Source organism: Xiphias gladius, chromosome 15 (genome assembly GCF_016859285.1).
Source record: "Xiphias gladius isolate SHS-SW01 ecotype Sanya breed wild chromosome 15, ASM1685928v1, whole genome shotgun sequence".
NCBI classification, from domain to species: domain Eukaryota; kingdom Metazoa; phylum Chordata; class Actinopteri; order Istiophoriformes; family Xiphiidae; genus Xiphias; species Xiphias gladius.
This window is the reverse complement of record NC_053414.1, coordinates 15,494,353-15,513,326: the sequence shown is the minus strand read 5'-3', so window position 1 is coordinate 15,513,326 and position 18,974 is coordinate 15,494,353. Positions and strand designations below refer to the sequence as shown.

The 18,974-nt window shown below is 38.9% G+C and overlaps 1 protein-coding gene across 2 annotated transcripts in view; it reads left to right on the top strand.

Annotated features, from left to right (window-relative positions):
* Nucleotides 1-18,974, top strand: part of ctnna2 (catenin (cadherin-associated protein), alpha 2) — a 347,985-nt gene that overhangs the window by 303,677 nt on the left and 25,334 nt on the right. For both annotated transcript variants that reach the window (XM_040147173.1, XM_040147174.1), the window contains exons 10-12: nt 5,108-5,200; nt 8,567-8,723; nt 9,439-9,639. In XM_040147173.1, the coding sequence (XP_040003107.1) occupies nt 5,108-5,200; nt 8,567-8,723; nt 9,439-9,639 (451 nt within the window). The remainder of the gene's footprint in view (nt 1-5,107; nt 5,201-8,566; nt 8,724-9,438; nt 9,640-18,974) is intronic.

Sequence of the window (18,974 nt, the reverse complement as noted above, 5' to 3'; positions counted from 1 at the left end):
AAGCTTGTTTTCTAAAGAAAAAAACATTGGCTGGGATCTACAATAGTAAACCTGACCAACAAGGCATTTCTATATTTCTTCATATGAAGGTGACCTAAAAATTCTTTTTTATTCTTCTGATTAATCAGTATTGTCATCTTGCATGTTCTGTATATCATCCCATTTACATGAGCCTATTCACCCCCCCACCTTTTTTTTGAATCCTCTCGATCTAATGCAGGGTTGCTTCCCCGATTGTTCACTAGTTGGTGAACACTATACTGTTTGGGGCTATTATTAAGCAGCTATTTTTATCTCAAAGATTTGGGCATTTGAAATAATGAGAGACAATCTTTGTGTCTGTGTGTGTTTGTATTCATGCCAGCGGCTGCTTCTGTATGCGTGCAGTTGGTGAACCCGGGATCTGCAGGGAGACAATGTGTGTGGAGAAGTGTAGGATTGTATCCCAGTCAGCCACATATTAGTGGACCTGTCACTTAGTAAACAGTAACTTAAACTCATTTCCATTCTGAGTTAGGAAGTGTAGAGAGAACTTCTAAGTGCATTAGAGTCAATCACAGTTTAGGTCCACTTTGTCTCTCAGGTGAGGGTGGGTGGTAAGATGCAAAAAAGGAAGAAATTAAACAGCAATCTGTAATCAAAATGACTCACGAAGACATTCCCTAATTTCAGATCATGTTGTAACCTCAGCATGCAAGAAAAAGAAAGAGTAGACTGTTTGATTGTCTTACACAGGTTATGATGTTAACTTTGTTGTTTGGAAAGTTAGATATCCACCAATCAAGAACTGCCTTCATCTGAAAAAGTGTAGAATACACATTACAAACATTGTGATTGTTGCGAACATGTTCGGAAATCTATTGCTTTTGTTCTTGTTATTTAACACTTTTTTTGTTTAAAATGCTGCAAGGTCTGTTATGCCTTTTGATGTTGTTGCGAGCCCGTTGGGCATTCTTCCTGAAGCAATACGTGCTTCACTCCTTAATAGGGATTGATTTTCAAAGGCGTGGTTCACAGTTAGTCACAGCAGGTCGTCAGCTCCTGCTGCTTGATATCCCCTGTAGACTTGAACCTCACACAACCTTAACATCTGGTGTTACCTAATGTCATGCACCTTAACCTGTTTCCGTCACCTCCGGTCCATACATTGTATATACAGGCGTCACCGTTGGGAGCTGACAGCTCATGACTAAAACAAATAGAAGTGCTCCTGCGAGGCCAGGCCTGTAATTGTTTCACAGTCTGCATACTGTATTCCCCTGTTACATGTTCTGCTCCATCTATGTTGACAGCCTGATTTATTTACTGTGTGTGTGTGTGTGTGTGTGTGTGTGTGTGTGTGTGTGTGTGTGTGTGTGTGTGTGTGTGTGTGTGTGTGTGTGTGGGAGAGAAAGAGAGAGACAGTATGTCAGTGCTCACGTGTGTGCATAATTGGTAGAGTCAAAAAAAAATGAATTAAAAATTCTGGTGGTTTTGTGCATTGGAAAGGGATGAAAGACATTCAGATGACAGACTTTTAATGGGACAAAATACTTCCATCTTACATCACATACTGTAACTTAAAATGTCATTCCCACTGATTGCTTCTTCTACTGCCATTCTTCTCCTTTTCAGGTCCACTTCCTGCTTCTTCCTCAGGCGAAGCTGTTGTGCCCAGCTCCTTGGCTATTACCAGCTCTATTAGACGTTCTTGAGAATTAGTTACTGTAAGGGTGATTTGTGTGGTGTAGCTGCTGGAAATGGCAGTAGAAATTGCATGGTTTAGGGGAGCGCTGACTGCCCTGAGTGAAGCAAGGAGTGTCTTCTTCTGGCTCAGCTTTCCTGTTCTTTAGCACAGTCACTCTCGGAAAAGTGTCCACTCTATCAAGAATGATAAAAGATTTTTTTTAAAAGAAAGTAATCTGTCAAAAAGTTTTAGGCATTACATAAGGAGGTACCACAAAGAGGAGATTCTTGAGATTACATGGAGATAGAATGATTATGTGCATTGTACGCATATAGTGCTAAATAGCAATAAAGGGACACTGCTAAGATGTCATTTAATATATTACCATCATCATTACTTCCTGACGATAGATTTGAGGTTCTCAGTATCAACCCCCTGACTAAAAAAATGGGAGAAAAATGACACTATCAGATCTATTTTCAGTTTCTCAGCTCCATTTAGGTGATTTAGATAGCACACATGAGAATGCACATCTCTCCAATTGCAGTGGAAACCTTCATCAAATTAGAATTGAAGTGATTATCCTGGGCAGAGCTAAAGGACAAAATCGATAGTTCTTTGTTCAAGGCTAAAATGAAGAATGGGCATTCAGCAGAGCTCTCTCTCTATTGCTCCCTCTCTCTCTCTCTCTCTCTCTCTCTCTCTCACAACACACACACACACACACACACACACACATACACACACAAACGTGCTTCTTTGAATTGCGTATTCTGTTCCAGCATCCTTGACCATATCAGAATTATGCTTGCATGGTATAGTCTCAAACCTTTTGTCTTGGTTTTTCCCTCCACTCTTTGGGGGAAAAAAAACAACCTCAAAGGAGAAGCACTTCCTTAGATAATTGCAATTAGTAGTTTTGGCTGGATGTTGCAGCATTGGCCCTGGCACAGCTTTCTGTGTTGGGTAAGAGGGAGTGGGAGTGTGCCTGTTGGGCATGTTTCCAGACTCCAGGAAGCCCTCTGCCCCTTTGCCTCACATGGGCCCACTGCAGCAGTCAGAAGGCCGCTAAGGGCCTGAGCCAAACGAGAGAAAGGGAACTATGTAAGTGAATAAAGACAGAGAGAAGAGACTTGCTTTCTGCTGGTCAGGTACTGCAATTATACTATAATTGGAAAAACAGCTAAATGGAAATTCACTTCTTGAATGAGTCTTACTTCAGTGAGACACAGTAAATGGGACGTAAAGGGTTTGTTATTCAAGGACGTTTTCAGTGGGATTTCAGTTTTAGCTCACAAACTTAAACCACGTTGTATTGGTGAAAAAATTAAAAAAAAAGTTCTCAAAATAGATCCATTCATCATGTCACCATATTAATGTGTATATTTAGAAGAGGAGAGATAGGTTAAAAATACGATAGCAAGTTTTCTATCAGTAAGAAGCCAAGAGAAAAACCAAAGCAGGGTTGTTCAACCGGCTTTAGTCAGTTAAATTAAAAAGAAAATATAACTGAATTTTAAACAATGATGGCTTAAATTGGCCACCCTTTTCTTTACTGGAACTTTTTGGTCAAAACAAAACTACATAGCATACATGTCAAATTTACTTTCCAAATACAAGGAAAAAAATTGCAAATATGTCACAACATAATAGCGGTTCTGGGAAACTATGTGTATAGTTAACAGTAATGTAAACAGTAAGTCAATGCAGGAAATTTCAATTGTGCTGGAACTGTCCTTTAAATTATACTTTGTTTTTGTTTTGCCAAACAGCCACTCGTGTTTACGTGGAACACAGAGTCTCAATCACACTGTGTTTCTCTCTGTCACACACACGCCATTTAAACACATACACACACTGCTTCACATAAAGGACTGTAATCCATCAATGTGCTCATTGCTGTCATGAGTAAAGAGACAGAGCTCTAAGCAAGAGTCCTCTAACACAAATTTGATTTACCTCAATTTGCCTCAAACAGTGACATGGGAGCACTAGAAGTGCTAATACAGACTGGCATCTTTTGCTGCCAACAGGCATGTGTCTGTTTAGCTCAGTTTCAAAGCCCGGGCTCATGCTGAAATCTGATTTACTTAAGGGTTGTATTCAATTATATAGAGTCTGAATTATGAAAATTAACTGTGCAATATAGTGATAGTGTGGAGAAATATGATGACTTCCAATGGGAATACAGCAGACTGTGTGTGTGGGTTTCTGTCATAAAGAAATTCTGAGTCAGGTGCTTGTGATGGTTTGAAATGTTTTATAGCACCTCTGATATTTGATACCTTTTTTTAAATTATTAATTCAACCAGTGTGCAGTATACTGCATACTAGATACATTTTCTAAGCTATTAGTACAGCTTTGTACCAAAATTATCCTGACATTAAGTTCAAAAATTGACTGGGATAAGCTACTGTATGTCTCCCATGAAGGAGTCAGGTTCGAAACGTGTTATCAAGAAACTGTACCATGATATAAAAACCGACAGGAATCAAACTAAGGGTTGTTTCAGACATAAAAACCGTCTGGCACCTTAATCATACAATAAAGCACCTCTTCGCACCACCAAGTACCATAATGACTCCGGTATGCTTGTCATGCATCAGAGCTGTGCTGGAATTGTCAACCTAATGAATTCAGCTTTCCGTACACATATTGTGTGAACCTGCCCATTTTGGATCTGAATGAATCCAATTACCTTGCTGCTACTGAGCGCTATATTCCAACCTATGCTATGTCACTGTGCTATGTCACAACCATTCTTGACATTCATACCCTCTGTCGTAATGTAACTGCTAATCTAATTTAGGGTCTGTACCATCAGTAAAAAAAAAATCCCAGACATAATCTGTTAGACATTCCAAAACATCTTTCATGTACTGCTCATTTACAAATTTAGCGCCACAAACTGTAAAGCGCAAAAATGGAAGTGCCACAATGATTTTCTGCACAGATAGCAAGACAGAAAGGAAGCACTGTACTGAATCTATGTGCATTATCCATGTATCTATTCTCCACACGTTGAAAAACAATTTAATCATATTTCACATCTATCTTAAAAGAAGACTCAAATGCCCATATGGACATAGAAATGGTTTTTGGTTGCTGTATTTCTTCATTCTCTCCGTACTGGCTATGATCTTGTTCTAGTGCAATTCTAATTTAAGTAATGGGGAACAAAATCCACACTACTCGTTCTGTGGAAAAATGCATTCTAACCTTCAGCTGGAAATAATATGAGTCGTCAAAATTAGACAAATGCCCTAATGGAAGGGTGAATGTTGTTTTAAGACAGACCCAAAAAAAGTGCGAACTTATCCTCTTCAGTGTTAAATCTCCCGGTGTGATGGGAAAACTTTTTGTTGCTCATGACCATCGGGTAAAAAGCATTCAGCTTCAGGTTATAAGCATTGTGTCATTTTTTTGCTTTCTTTATTCAGGTGGCCAACCTGGCTTGCTCCATCTCCAACAATGAAGAGGGTGTGAAGTTGGTTCGAATGGCTGCCACCCAAATTGACAGCCTATGTCCACAGGTGAGGACTTAAAATAGTACTTTCATCCCATAATAAAGCGATCTTTGCACAAGCATTATTAACTCTCCTATTCAGCTCAAAGCAGTATCTTAAGAGGCTTTCTAGAAATTGGAATAGCTAGAAATGTCAGAGAAAGACTTATAGTTGGTAGACTGGAAGGAAAAGCTATGAATAATGTGTAGGAGGACCTTGTGGTGCTGGTTTTCTGGATGCAAGCAAAGGAGGATGTTAAAATCAATCTGTTGTTCCCAAGGTTAATGGTAGGCCTTATTCACATGGGACCCAACATAGTAATGGAGAAGAGAAATGAAGAAGGGAGGCTGATTTTAAGATTCAGGATCTAATGTCAAGGCTCTACTATGCACACCTGCTGAGACCCACTCACTTAAAAAACCTGGGGAGGAACCATTTCCTGATACCTCTTGGCAATGCTCAACACAGACAGATTAAAAAAAATAGTAGACAGATTTTGTGACTGAGGAAGAGGGAGCAAAGAGGAGGTGGAACAAAGAGAGATATTTCCAGCTGTTCAGGTTAGAGGTAAACCCAGTCCCTTATCTGCAAACATGCAAACACACAGACAACAACAACCTGAGCAACTGCCATATCATAGTGTCTCTTTTGCTACATCACATTAATGTAACTAAGACAGTATCTAAAAAGCAAGAAGTGATGAAGAGTAGGGAGAATAAAACTCAGTCCTTGTGGTTAAAGTACACATGGCAGCTGTCATAGTGATATGATTAGTTCTGCCTGTCCTTAAGTTCTTAAGTGTGTTGATATGAAGAGTCTCAGCACAATGTTCCTTATCTAAAAAAATGGAATATAGGGACATAATTTGCCTATGTATAAAAGAGCTATTTTATTTCTATCATCTTAAAATCCTGTGAAGTGTTGATCTTTTTTGGCTTGAGGCCAAATGTTCTATCTTAAACAGATCAGACTCTTGAAGTCAAGATACTTGCCATTTTTTTGAAAAGATAACCTGGCTCTCTTCAAGCTGTAAAAACATTACATCCTTGTAATACACCCATCGGTCCTCTGGACAGGACACATTTGTGTTATTTCTTTTAAACAACACATGTTACTGACAGTGCGTTTAAAGGGTAAGTCTGGTGGTATTTTTTTTTGTCATGGCACAGGTGGTACTGGTGAAATGTTTTGTTGTTAGGTCTAGGGGATTTACTTTACTACATAAAGCCTTTTAGTTGTACCAGCTACTAACAGGCAACAGCATTCAGGTCATTTAGGTTAACAAACAGACACAGACTGAAACTAACGTGAAATACAGTGGCTTTATGAAGTATTCAGCTCCCTTCAGTTTTTGCACCTTTTATTGTGATGAAGGTAATATTTTAAATTGATTAAATTGACATTTTTACACACATATGTACACTTAATAATCATTAATTGAATGTTTTTAGAAATGTTTGCAATTTTTTTTTTAAAAATCAAAAACTGAAATCTCACATTTACTGAAGTATTCAGGCAATTTGCTGTGGCGCTCAAAAATTGTGGTCAAGTACATCCTGTTAGCTTTAATTATCCTTGAGATGTGCTTAGACCTTGACTGGAGTGCACCAGTGGAACTTTGGAACCACCAAGGCTCCTTTGAGCTGGCCACCCAGCAAAACTAAGTAAGCTGGCAAGACAGGCCCTGGGCAGGGAGGTTACCAACAACCCAACAGTCACTCTAACAGAGCTTCGGAAGTTGTCTGCAGAGAGGTGAGAACCTGCTGGAAGGACAATCATCTCAGCAGCACTCCGTCAATCAGGCCTTTATGGTAGAGTGGCTAGACAAAGCCAATTTGAGTATAAGGTATATGATATCCCCCTTGGAGTTTGCCAAAGGGCATTTAAAGGACAGTGCTTGAGGAAAAATATTTACTGGTCTGATGAGACAAAAAGCGAACTCTTTCGACAGAACTGTAAGCACTATGTTCGCCAAACACCAGGCACTACTCATTACCTGGCTAATACCGTGCTACAGAGGTGCTTCTCAGCAGCAGGGAAAGGGAGACTGGTCAGAATTGATGGAAGAATGAAAGCAGCCAAATACGGAGAGGTCCTTGAAGAACACCTCCTCCAGAGTGCACTCAAACTGAGACTGGGGTGACGGTTCACCTATCAGCACAACAGTGACCTGAAGAAAAAAGCAAACACAACACTGGATTGGCTTTGGGACAAGTCTCTGAATGTCCTTAAGTGGCCCAGGCAAAACCCAGATTTAAACCCATAGAACATCTTTGGAAAAACCTGAAGATGGCAGTTCACAGAGGCTTCCCATCCAATCTGACAGAGCTTGAGAAGATATGTCAGAAAAAATCCAGGTTTGCAAATCTTGTAGAGACTTACCCAAGAAGACTTGAAGCTGTAATTGCTTCCAAAGGGGCTTCTACCAAGTACTGAACAAAAGTCCTAAAAACATGTCATTATCAATTACTGAGTGTCGATTGATGTGCAAAATGGTAAACAATTTATCCATCTAAAATTATATCTACAACACAATAAAGTATGCAAAAAGTGAAAGGGTCTGAAGACTTTCTGAATCCACTGTACTTCATGGATGAGGGTTATCGTTCATTGCCCATCATGGTCTCAACAAAAACTTTATGTGCAGTACGCCGTTCTCATATGTTCATACCTCTACTCTTCTCCTGGTATTTGCCCCCAAACAAGCTCATATTAGATTAGACCCACCCTTTTCGATAAATCCCATGGAAAAACCAAAACCAACAATGAATTTATCCTATCAACAAGTATCCCCTGTGTAGTCAAAGCCTGACATAGCTCATTCTTTTGTGCCATAGACCTCTACTCCTGTCTATAAACTGTTAAAAACACATAAATGAGACACAGTTGGGGGTTAGGAACCCTTCATTAACATGAAAATAGGGCTCTGTAGTTTGAGTCAATCCCACAAACCTTGTCTTGCTCCCATAAATACTCAGTAGAACATCACTATATGTATTAATCTTGAGCTAAAAATAGTTCACAACAAATGCTCCTTTTATGCCCGCTTGAGAAACTTCTGCTAAAACCCATGATAAAAACTAAAACTACTATATATGTGACCTGTTTTTAAAGAATTAAACCTTCAGTAGGAAAGAATGGGAGGAGTGAGAGATGGACTAGTGCATGATTTTCATTGGTTTTGACAAAAAGAGGTATATACAGTACCTCATGTTAAAAAGTAATACAAATGTGTTTTCCTCCCAGGAGGACTCACAAATGTGCGAGAGTGGGTTTGAAGCCAGTAACTTGTTGACTTGAACAGTTACTATCTACACAAGTACACATACGCTCACATATATCCACATAAAGTATTTGTACTTAATAACACCGTTAACCCTTCTTACATGCCAGGTTATCAACGCTGCACTCACTCTGGCTGCCCGACCCCAAAGCAAGGTGGCCCAGGACAACATGGACGTTTTCAAGGATCAGTGGGAGAAGCAGGTGCGCATCCTGACTGAGGCTGTGGACGACATCACCTCTGTGGATGACTTCCTTTCGGTGTCAGGTATGAGCCAATAAAGCACAAATGCTTCACAGATTGGCTGAAAATGGGCCACGTGTTCCTAATTTTCACTCACTCACAGTAATAGATTTATTTAGTGGCTGGTAGCTTCAAACAACAAGTTGAAGAAGTTTTCCCTGTGTAAACAATAGAACAATAGAGAAAATTGGAAGAAAAACACAGCAGTTCAACAATGAAGTCAGAAAGCAAAACAAGCAGAAAACAAATGGCTGTTTTGGAGTTTTTGTTTTTTTTTAGTTTGTTTGCTTTTTTGTTTCTTTTCGGGGGGGTGCTTGAATTGTGTTTTGTTCCATTTTGTCTGTTTGCGTTTTGTTGTATGTATGTTATAAGGTAAATCTATAAGGAGTTCATTGTCTAAATACATAACATGTATTAAGTTCATGATAGGTACACTTTTGTTGCACTGGTAAATTTGTTTGCATGTTTTTTTTATAAGAAATAGATGGTTTGATTAACTGAATTGTGATTGTTCAGAATTATATAAAGGACAACTCATTGACTTTGGTCATTGAGAAACATAAATCATCAGCACACGATATTAAAGAACCAACTGATTTCCATTCACAAGAAAAAATAATTATCTTCTGAAGAATCCAAACATTATATAAATATAATTTCTCTCAACAAGCGAAACAACAACAAGTGAAGACATTGGGTCTCTCCAATTACTTTCACTGTCTTTTTTGCTTCTCCATAGAGAACCACATCCTTGAGGATGTCAACAAATGCGTAATTGCTCTGCAAGAGGGAGATGTGGACACTCTTGACCGAACTGCCGGAGCCATCCGGGGCCGAGCTGCTCGTGTGGTCCACATCATAAACGCTGAGATGGAAAACTACGAACCTGGGGTGTACACTGAGCGTGTGCTGGAGTCCATCAAGCTTCTGTCTGAGACTGGTTAGTGCACTATACACAAAGCTGGTGTGGAGCTACAGTTTATTTTATTACAGTGAGAAGATTAATACAGTATCTTTCACCCTTGGAACTGTGCTTGAATCACACATTTTGCTACAAGCGTTTGTTAAATTAAGCTACTTTAATGAGGAGTAGTCTTACACACACAAAAATACACAAACTCTCTAGCACTCACATTAGCTTCTCAATCTGGTGATTGACTTACAGATACACCTTAATTGCCTGCATGCCCAGTGTCCCACAGTTTCAATCAGTGTCTTGGCTCAAACACAAACCGTGGGCACCACCTGTTCACTCCTCTGCCACACACTTCTCAACCATTTTTCATCTGTTATTTTTGCCTCCATCACTGTGCAGCTTCTGTGTCATAGCCCATTCCAGGAGACCTGAGTGAATCCTTGTGGCAGACCAGACACGGGGCCAACACATGTCGCAGTCCTGCCTAAAATGAAGAAATTATTGTGTCGAAGAAAATTGACTGCATACTTTTCTCAGCACAAGGGATATTAGGATGTAATAGGGAGTATTAGAGAATTTTTTAGAGATGTATTTAGTGCTGGGAAGTTCAAGTGTTGTGTTGTCGTGGTCTATACTGGGTTGGATTTCTAAATATGTCAAAGCTTTTGAGAATTTAGTGTTTTGGAGTATAGAGAGCTTTGTACCTTTTAGGTCAATAGAACACACCAAGAGGATGTGCCGATATTAAGTGAAAAGGAATTTCTTAATTATCCTTCAAAAATATCAAGGTGAGGGCTACATTGAACTCATGACTTATGAAATCAGAGCTTGTTTTACTGTACTTAGAGTGATTATTGTGTTGATTCTACTTGTATATTTTTTCTTACTGTACATCTACAAAACTATACAGACATGCATGAATATTGTACCATCACAGGAGCAGGAATAAGAAATGAATAGAGATGATTCAAATATCTAGATTCCTATGCAAAACAGTTATCAACACTAAGATGCACTGCAGGTATTCTAACTATCAACTAAACTGCAGCAGTGAGTCTGGCAGACAGGAATGCGACTGCTTGATACTGGTGCATGAATGAATTTGGCAAGCCCTGAAGCACCTAAGTGGTCTCTTCGGTACTCTTCAGCGTACCTATAGCATTTCAGCAATTACAGGGAGCTGATATCACCTTTTAACCAGCAGCAAAGTCACATCAGTTTGAGTTAAGTATTTGGGTTTTTTATACATAAACAGTAAGCTGTCAATTAGTCAACAACTTAAAGATAAACATTATCACACAGTACTTGAGTGAGTATGTAACATTTGCTAATGGTTAGTTTAGCAATATGTAGCAGTATGTAAAAGCCGAGTAAAAGGGAGAAGGCTTTTGTCAATGCTGGACCCAGACTGTGTGGATGTTGTTATTTCCTGGAGGCATTACGTAGCAGTGCAAACTCGGCACATACCAAACTCAGAAAATGACTTTTGCCATCACTTGTTGTTTCAACTCCATTTTTTTTCTCCACAACTTTTTTGTACAAATGCATCCTTACAACACACAAATGGTTCAGAAACTGAGCAGCAAACTAGTTAGTGTTTCTTTTCATTAATGCAGTCTTGTTGAGGGTATTACTGTATGTTAGTGTGGATTGTGTTTAGAAAGAGTCCAAACACAAAGAAAGAAGAAAAAGTCTGGTGTCTTTATTTTCCTGAAAAACAATTTTGTTCTGTGAAATAGCTCCACAAATCCCTCAAAAGAAGGCGCTAATATGCCTTTTAAAAAATTTACCATTATGAAAGGTGGACAAACAAAAACACAGGATGAAAGGAAAGATGTAATCTAGCAATTACCTGCCCACCAGAATCAAATGAGACCACAATCCCTTTTTTACACTAGCATCCCCCCTCCTCCTTCTTTTTTTTCTCCATTCTCGCCCTTCCATCCCTCCCCCAGTTTCTATCTCTTCCATTAATGCCCATTTAGTGGGGCGGTATATCTATTGTTTCGCTCGTTACTTTCATCTGCCAGGATAATTGAGAGGCACAATCAGCTCCCTTCCCTGCTAGATGATAAGTCGCAAACAGCATTAGGTGAGTCACGTGTGTTCACACAGCCATCTGTCTAAGCCCTTCTTCTGGCACTCAACTCCACCCTAATGGACTACCTACAGTACTAGTTATATGGTATCTTAAGCACATTCTGTTCTATTATTGCATAATTCAGTTCAATTGATTGGGGTAATTAATTGATGAAGTACAGTGGCAATATCTCGTGGACACTTAAGGTCAATTTTGTATGACCATAACCTTGTCACACACCTAGACTATATAATTGTGCTGCCGTTCTGTTAATTCTCCATGGAATATGGGGATTGTTTCTAGAGTCAGCAGAACCCAGAAGCATTACAGTATGTCAGCATTACTGAGAACAACGAATGGAGAACTGTTGGTGTTGCAGCATCATATCGATTGCCCACTGATTTTTTTATTCTGTATCTTCTTTCTTTAAACCATTAGATTACATCATAATGTAAATCTAATTGTTTAAAATAAGAAGCCTACTACCTGAATGCTTTAATCAAAACAGGGATTAGATAAAAGATTTCGATAATTATACCATTAGCTTAACAGATTGGGGTATTTGTCCAACTTCGGCCTAGATACACAATATATCTTTGGGAAATTCAATACCTTTTCTTACATGTGATGGCCGTTATAGCTTTACTGAATGAAGCTCTACATTCAAATCTTATTCTCTAGTAAAACTGATGAAAGTTCAAACATAGCCAACAGTGGTCTATATGGATTAGTTCACACCTACACACTAGGATACTGTACTGTACTTGTTGCAGTTAATATTGGAACCTGTAAGGACTACACTGTTGACTGCAATAAAACGTAGTCCTAAGAAAACAAATGACACAATATTTTGATCTAACCTCTAATTGAGAGTTTTGCTGATAACACATTACGGTATGAATACATTTCCCCCAAGATTAGAACAATGGCACACACTGCCAATGATGCAAAAAACCCAGAAACCAGGCACAGCCAATACTTCAACAGAGTCTAATATTTACTACCTTGTCAACATGAAAAGTAATAGTTGCAACAGTTTAGATCTGCAGATGTAGACACACGGATGTGCACCACCTATAGGAACGTACTAGCCTCTGCAAATTTAACATGTGTACCACCTGTTGGAAAGGAGTGTTACAGCTGCAGTAATTTCCATTTTATAGCTGCACTTTTCAAGGTTTTACATTTTAGATTTGCAACCTGCAAAATGTAAGACGCAGCTCTCTTCTGATTACTGAGAAGAGTACATTGTTCACACTATTCTCAGTGTCAGCGCCAGATTTTATTTGTCCAGAGAAAAGAACAGGGATGGTGGGATGCAGAGGCCAAAAAGAAAACAGCACAGGAAAATGATCAGTGTGGGTTGACTTCTGTCTTTGGTTCTTAATATTTCAACTGCAAAGTTGAATGTTACATAACTGTTTACTGAGGACTTTATTCCCTAGAACAACGACAACATCAGTCATTTCAGGAAGTGCCCCAGAACAACAACTGTTTACGTTCAATAAACAAAGCCCTTAAGCGGCCATAGTAATATTGATGGGAGCAAAGTAGAAATTAAGGTGATGGTGCTACATTAAGTGTCACAACATAAAACCGATTTATTTTCCAACAGTGATTTGTAATTGACAAATGATGTCAGTCTGTTGATAGAGGCAGAGGAAGCTTATATATATGCAGTTCTAGAGGACATGGACAAACAATGTATTTTAAGTAATTTCGAGGACTTGTTGATTTATTGGTAGAATTGTTAATTCTGGATAGGTGATAGTTTCTGCAGTCAGTTGGCATTTACTGGAACTCTCTGGTTCATAGATGTTTATGAAGGGAAAACATTATAATTTATTTACAAAATCCTCAAAAGCTAATGGTTGATGTTGTGCAGCCGCAAGCTGAATTATAATTCTGTTTAAATATTTGATACCTACTGCAGGTAAGTGTTGCACAATTATGTATTTTTATTCAATATTTTATTTACTCTAACAAATGGTAGAAGTTTTAAATGTTAAACCTGAAAAACCAAGCTGTACAGCAAGAAAACAGGACCTATTTGTAAACAGGCTGTTTGTCCTGTAGGTGATAAAAGTGTTAAAACTTCAGCAGCTATGACAGTCTTTGCCTGTAAATGGCAACATCAATATCTCGACATTTGCAGGTTTATGCCGCTGCTGCTTCTACATTACTCTCCTATAAGTGGCGCAGGTGGTCATTTGTGCAACTTGTTTGATGTTTACCAAACTGGAAAATCTACAGCACGCCAACATGAATGAGTTTGTGATTTAGTTACAGTTTCATGAGGTGCTCTGCATCTAAAAAGGATGCTGGTTTTTAAAACTAAACTCCCACTGTTTTATTTTTCAAGTAAAATTCCATTCAGATGCAGCTGCTCCATCCTGTGGAACTCATGAACCCAGGCACAGCATTGTCTCAGCATAAATAGCTTAAGCAGGAAACCTAGCATTACATTGACAAGAGGATGGGCGCACCCACAAGCAGCTGATTTTAAGATGGCCAGCTAAGGGCTAGGAAGATATAGTCTATACATATGCAGCAAGTAGGCAAGTCACACTGGCTGCATGGCCTTAAGGAGGACTTCTGTCTTAAATTTTAATGAGGCTTGGTGTCCACTTGATTGTAGGTGCTAATTGAGATGTTAGGGTGGGGAACCAGGAACTATGTTAGATCAGTGTTTCATTGGCTCCATATTTCTCTTTGATGAAGAGCTGTTGTGTTTCCCCTTCCTGTTTCTCTCTTAGTGGTAATTGGGATTTTTAAGGGCTACCATGCACATCTGATGTGGACCATGAAGCACTTATTGATCCTCTTGAACTTTTGCCTCCCTTTCCCCTCAGTCTTCACAGACTTGATGTCTATGTATTTGAACGGAGTCAAGGAGAACTCTGTAGCTGGGGGAAAGATGATTAATTGAACTGAACAAAGGAGAGGAATGTAAGACCATACACTTTTTAGAGGGTACTGAGTCCAATTAACTAGACTCTACCAAAAAATCAATAGCTGTCACCCAAGATTTCACTAAGCGATTTGAGCAGGGATTTTATTGGAATTCATTGATGTGCTCCCCTTTTTTCCTTTTGTCAGTGGTGAGCATGTGTAAAACATTAATCCTGTACCTGAGTGAGTGTGTGTGTGTGTGTGTGTGTGTGTGTGTGTGTGTGTGTGTGTGTGTGTGTGTGTGTGTGTGCGTGTGTTTGTGTGTCTGTGTGTGTCTTTGAGTCTTTGAGGTGGCTGTTTGTGTTTTTATTTGATTATGCCCATGCTCATGCCGGCAACCACTCAGGCCAAGCGCAGCAACTTGCCCGTCTTAGTGACAGCTGCCACATCAACACCGGACACTTATCACAAATACCTGCCCTTTGACCTTGTCTCAACTTGTCCATCCCTCTTTCTCATATTGAGTCAAGGCACACAACTCTTCTGTGTTAAGCTGAGCCATAGTTTCCTTACCAACAGTCTACACATGGGCCTAGGATTGAAGTCCTTGAGAGGGAGAAAAATCAATACCCTAATGGGAAAGTGGTTATGGTTTCTCTCTCTTTCCCCTCTCCCTCCTTCTTCCCTAAGACTTTTTTCTGCCAACTAACTCCCTGTGTTTAAACTAATCTTCTCCTCAAAAAAGGGACAAATTTTAAAGTCGATCATTAATGTGGTGCCAGGAAAGGGTAGATTAAAAATCTGATATATGGCCTAAGTCAGTGTGCCATTTAGAGAGGCAGGGTGGCGTTGCTCCTTGTTACTACATCGGGGCACAGTAAATGGGATTTCGCCAGACTTTTGCAGTAAGCAATAACATACATGCTCACGCTGCCATCCACATGTCATGTCTTTGAATCAGTGGATCAAGTCCACTAAAAAAAAAAGCACAGCAGAGGCAGAGGGATAGGAGTAAAGACACTTCACACTGTCCACCTTTTAAGTAATAGCTCTAAGGACCAGAGTCTGTGACTGACCCAAGTAAGAGCAACTACCATAAATATTGAGTATTTCTTTTAAAATCTTTAATCAGACTACCCTATTACTGATTTAAAAAGCCACTAATATAGAGAAGAAAGGTGGCAATTTGTACTTAAGGGGAAACAGGAAAGTGAGTCAGTGCACCTTCAATACTCAAAATGGCCTCCTGGTACAGCCTATAGGTGTAGAGTGCACAATTGTTGAGACAGATGAGTCACTCTTTAAGTTTGTATCCATTGTTATAATAATGGGAAAAGAGGTTTTAGTAAGAATGTTAAACAGATGGTAAACTCATAGCTTGCAAGGAGAAGAGTTAAGGTCTCTTAATCAGTGCTTAAATAGAGGTGGGAGTTAGGAGAGAGTGCTGATGAGGAAATTGCTATGAGAGTAGCAGCGCAAGTATGACGAGTTAGGTGAATCATCATAACCAAGGTTATAGTATAGGAGAGCAGAGAGGTAAGCAGGCTAAAAGAAGGAGCACTGACGTCTTGATCTCCTAACCTTCAACGGTCCCACAGATTTTTTTCGTATAGCTGTAATTTTTCAACTTTATGTCAGTGTTGTACAAAAGATCTTTGAGACTGTATTGCTTTTATTGAGTTATTGAGTGTACTGAGAATTCAGATGCAACAGCAGCTCAGAAACAGGCCAAAACAGATACTAAAAGAATGAAATAAATAAAGGTAATGTATGAAAATAAAAAACAAAATTAAAGACAAGGCATATAAAACCTTTATACCTTTACAGTACAATTCCAGCTTAGACCATATAAGTGAATTTTGTGAATATTTGTGTTAAAGAAATTCAGTAGTGCAACTCTACAGCCATAATGTGTGTACTATATGTAATGTAGCTATTTTGGTTTACACCAAATCCTGAGGGACTTATCATTTTTTGTGGCCATAAATGCTTCACTATGTTCACCTTATCTGTCTCCTGTTTAGTGTTGGACAGGCATCATACAGTGGGTTTTTACATTTTGGCTGAAAATAGCTGAGGAGAGCAGTGAGAGCAAACCAAAATAGTAACGTTGTGGGCCATAAAACCAAAACAATGAGCTGAAAGATGCTACAAAGCTCTGTAGAGCTGAGTGGAACTGCACAGTTGGGTGATAGTTCTCTGTGGGTTCATTACTACGAGCAAATGCTTTAACATAAGTAGTCATGTAATCTTTTGTCAACAAAAAAATGCACTAAAAATGCAGCACAGTAAAATACCCTGAAATATATATCATAGAAAAGAAAAAATACTACACTATAGCACATAATATAATTTAAAGATACAACAATACAGTGGTAATATAGTAAATGTATAATAATTAAGTGATATAAGTAATATAATGTTATGTAATATACAATGTATTCATGTTTCCCTGTAATTATGCATGAAACATTCATTATATTACAACTTAACTATAAGGTTATTGGCCACCCAACACACTATTGTAATACTGGGAGTGAAAAGCTTTGCGTTCAAATGAGGCAAAACTGTTACCTTCAAAAAAAAAAAAAAACACTCAACTGTCAAAGTTTTGATTCACCCAATTTTAGGGTTAATGTTGTACTTTCATGCTGTTGCTGTTTGTATGAAAGTGTTTTTTATTTTACCTCTTATAATATATTGTCTAAATTGAGCTTTCTTCATGTAAAATTGAGGCTTAGGCATCAGAAAACTGTGAGGGTTTTGCTGTTGGAGGCTCGTTAAACACCTCACATGGCACGCCATCTCTGCTGTGAGGTTTTTAAACATTCATTGTACTTCCATAACTTCTTACTTAAACTATGCTTAAGCTTAGGGAGTGAAAAAAATCCATTCCTACACGGTCACATTTAATTCCCTTCATCATTTTTCAACTGGAATGAGTGAAATTGCCCCTTACCATCAGCAACTTTGCTCATTAAGAGCTTGGAGAACATTTAAATATTTCTATTTAAAACGCCTTCCCAGCAATTCCCAAAAGCCTATTTTACGCTTCTCCAGTAAGTGGATTAAACTGAATTAAAAATGAAAAGAAAAAGGGAGAGACTTTTTGTAGTGCCTTTTATGTTTGGTGAAATATAGCTTATGTTATATATCAGACAAATAAGTATACTGCAGATACACCTTTAGTGCTAGCTGGTTAATTGATTTAGTTCACTCCACATGTAAGAGAGGAAGAAAGTGTGGAGAGTAATAAGAAAATCACACAGTTGGCTTTCTGGTGGAGGCTCACCAGCCAGGCTGGAACACTTTATTTTGTCTTTTCTTAGGTTTTTCCATTTCCTAGACCTGTCTTCTCCTCTGAAAAGGGTGTTGTCTTAAATCACACCAGGTATCTACTCTCAAAAAATCCACTCTTTATATGTACATATTTGTTGCTGAAAATACCTGGAGTAATAAAATAATATTGCTAATGTAGGCATTTGTGGTGTTTTAAAAAAAACACCCATAGATAATGCAATATGAAGAACACCTTTTCTGCCTGGTGTTACGCCCCATCCTTGGGCAGCCCTATGGGTCATTACAGCACTCCACCACTGACCCAAATCCACCATAGAAAACACCTTTAAAACAACCAAATCCATGGAATTTATTAACATAAGTGTACAAAACAACTGGGACGCTAAATCAAGACTAAAAAAGACAAAAACTCAAAACACAACAGCAACACAAATTAAAATCCCAGAGCGGCAGCAAGACCAGCAGTCCCCACGCTAGCAGCCTCTCCCCTCTGATGCTGGCACAGGAGCTTTTAAGCACTTCATTCCCAGTCCAGGTGCACCTCATTGATGAAAGATCAGGTAGTACCTGGGCAAACCTACAGAGAAGACAGGAGAGGAAAAGGGACAGACAGAGCACAGGGGACACATACAGCGGTAACACTGCCGACTGTCTGTCCAGGTAAACCACAGCTTTGTTATGATAATTTGCTACAGCACAAACTTCATATGAAAAAACACATTATTAAGCTATGCATTCAATATTGTGACTCAGCAGGGGATTACGTGGAAAGGTAGCCTGCTAAATATTCAAACATTCAGCCTGTATTCTTGAATATTGAATAATGTCTATTCACATTCAGCACAATTCATTTAAACACAAAAGGTCTGGCCAATTGATACTGACAATAAAACCAACCATTTTTATGGTCAATAGGGACTTTTCTTTTGTTGCCTGGCTTTAGTTTGGCTCAAAAGACTGATGATTTTGTTTCCCTTTATCACCATTGCGAGTTGACAGGCTGAGCGTGCAAATTAGTGTCCTTGTACTGTAACCCTGAAGCACACACAGCCATCTTCGCACAGGTCACACACACACACACACACAC